Below are 1,881 nucleotides of genomic sequence, written 5' to 3' on the forward strand. Positions count from 1 at the left end.
TAGCGGTTAAGAGCACTGACTGCTCTCCCAGAGGTCCTGAGTTCAATTCCCAGCAACCACATGGTGGCTCACAACCATCTGTAATGGGGTCTGATGACTTCTTCTGGTGTATCTGAGGACTGCTACAGTGTACTTATATATAATAAATAAATGTTTAAAAAAAGATTAAAGGGGGTTGGAGATTTAGCTCAGTGGTAGAGCACTTGCCTAGCAAGCGCAAGGCCCTGGGTTCGGTCCCCAGCTCCGAAAAAAAAAAAGAATAAAAAAAAAGATTAAAGATATTTTTAAAAAAAACAAATAACATAAATATAAATAAAATAGCAAGGTGTGATAACACCCACCTAAAACAACAACTTTATGTGTATTTGTGTGTGTGTGTGTGTGTGTGTGTGCATGCGTGTGCACATGCATGTGTACTTGTGGATGCCATGTTGTGTTGGTGACTGTGGAGGCCAGAAGAGGGCACCAGATCCCCTGGAACAGGAGGTACAGGTGGTTGTGAGCTGCCAGACCTGGTGCTGGGAACTGAACCTGGGTCCTCTGAAAAAGTGCCATTCTCTCTTAACTGCTGAGCCATTTAAAAACCCTGTTGTTTTCTTTTCTAAAATTTATATTTTTTTATTTTACAATTTCATACATGTATAATATTCTCTGAGTAAAGTCCATCCATTGTTCTCTCTCTCTTTTTCTCTCTCTTTCTCTCTTTCTTCCTTTTCTTTCTTTTTTGCCAGGAGCGGTAGTGGTAGTGAGGTGGGGTTTCTCTTTGTAGCCCTGGCCGTCCTGGAGCTTGCTCTACAGACCAGGCTGGCCTTGGTCTCACACAGACCCACGTGCCTCTGCCTCCCAAGTGTGCACAATCACCCCCCCACACACACACCAAATCCTTCTTCTCCCCAGGCCTCTCTTCATGTCCATGTATTTATTTGTGATCCATTGCATTTATTAGGGTTCCCTGCATGAACATGGGTATGTGGGGAGGGGGGTAAGTTTTTGTTTTTGTTTTTTTTTTTTGTTTTTTGTTTTTGTTTTTTTTTAGTCTCGTACTTGTATGTCGTCGTTTCAGGCTTTGACTGCGCACTTGCGCAGTGGGTACAGCCGCTCCTTCCGCTGCTGTTTCTTGGTCTTCAGTTTCTCTTCGTGCTTGGGGAGCCTGCGGCGCTCGGCTCCAGTCTTCGTGGACCACAGGTCCAGGGGCTTGTACTTCTTTCCCTTGTAGAATTTCCTGAGGTTTTTCCTTTTGAGTCTGATTAATGACAGTAAGGACTCGAGTGATGGATTGGGGTACGACTTGTATCTTGGAGAGCTTGGGCGCGGTGCCGCCTGTCACTTTGGGACAGTTCCAACTTCAGATCATCCAGCTGTTTCAACAGCTCCTCCTCCTTCTTGCCACTCAGGTCCAGAGCCTTAATCTTGGCCACCGCTGTGTTGTTCATGGCTTGTAAGTTTTGTTTTTAGTTTAAGTTTTGTTTTTAATTTATTGTCATGGGGGGTGGCACAGCACGTGTTACAGTGAGCATACTGTAGAGGTCAAAAAACTCGTGAATTGATTGTCCTTCCACCACTGGCTTTCTGAGATTGAACATAGGTTATCAGGTTTGCACAATAAGCACTTTTACCCAGTGAACCGTCTTGAACTTCTGATCCTTCTGCCTCCCGAGTGCTGGGCTACTGATGTGGGCCATCGCCTTTATGGTTCTAGAAAGTGGAGTAGTGGGAAACTTTGAGGAAGAGGGTAGGGATTGTGGTCTGAAGTTTTCTGAGGTATTTTTGTTAGGCTTTTGTTGCTGTTGTTGTAGGTGGTGGTGGTGGTGGGGGTTTTGCTTGTTTTGAGACAGGATCTCTATTTGGTAACCTTGGCTGTCCTAGAACTCACTATGTAGA

The 1,881-nt window shown here is 44.8% G+C and overlaps 1 protein-coding gene across 1 annotated transcript; it reads right to left on the reverse strand.

The window, feature by feature from the left end:
- Nucleotides 1-1,059: 1,059 nt before the first annotated feature.
- LOC116906660 (60S ribosomal protein L35-like) lies at nucleotides 1,060-1,433 on the reverse strand. The gene is made up of 2 exons (XM_032913033.1): nucleotides 1,345-1,433; nucleotides 1,060-1,243 (listed from the first exon to the last, which is right to left on the reverse strand). Exons 1-2 carry the CDS (start codon nucleotides 1,431-1,433, stop codon nucleotides 1,060-1,062), a joined length of 273 nt encoding a protein of 90 aa, XP_032768924.1.
- Between the last annotated feature and the right edge of the window lie 448 nt (nucleotides 1,434-1,881).

This window comes from Rattus rattus, chromosome 1, assembly GCF_011064425.1.
Source record: "Rattus rattus isolate New Zealand chromosome 1, Rrattus_CSIRO_v1, whole genome shotgun sequence".
In the NCBI taxonomy this organism is placed as follows: Eukaryota; Metazoa; Chordata; class Mammalia; order Rodentia; family Muridae; genus Rattus; species Rattus rattus.

Excerpts from the sequence above, each read along its gene's own strand:
- LOC116906660 (XM_032913033.1), bottom strand. The coding sequence starts at position 1,433 with ATGAACAACACAGCGGTGGCCAAGATTAAGGCTCTGGACCTGAGTGGC. Across the intron at positions 1,244-1,344 it reads AAACAGCTGGATGATCTGAA|ACTCAAAAGGAAAAACCTCA; the intron begins GTTGGAACTGTC and ends GTCATTAATCAG.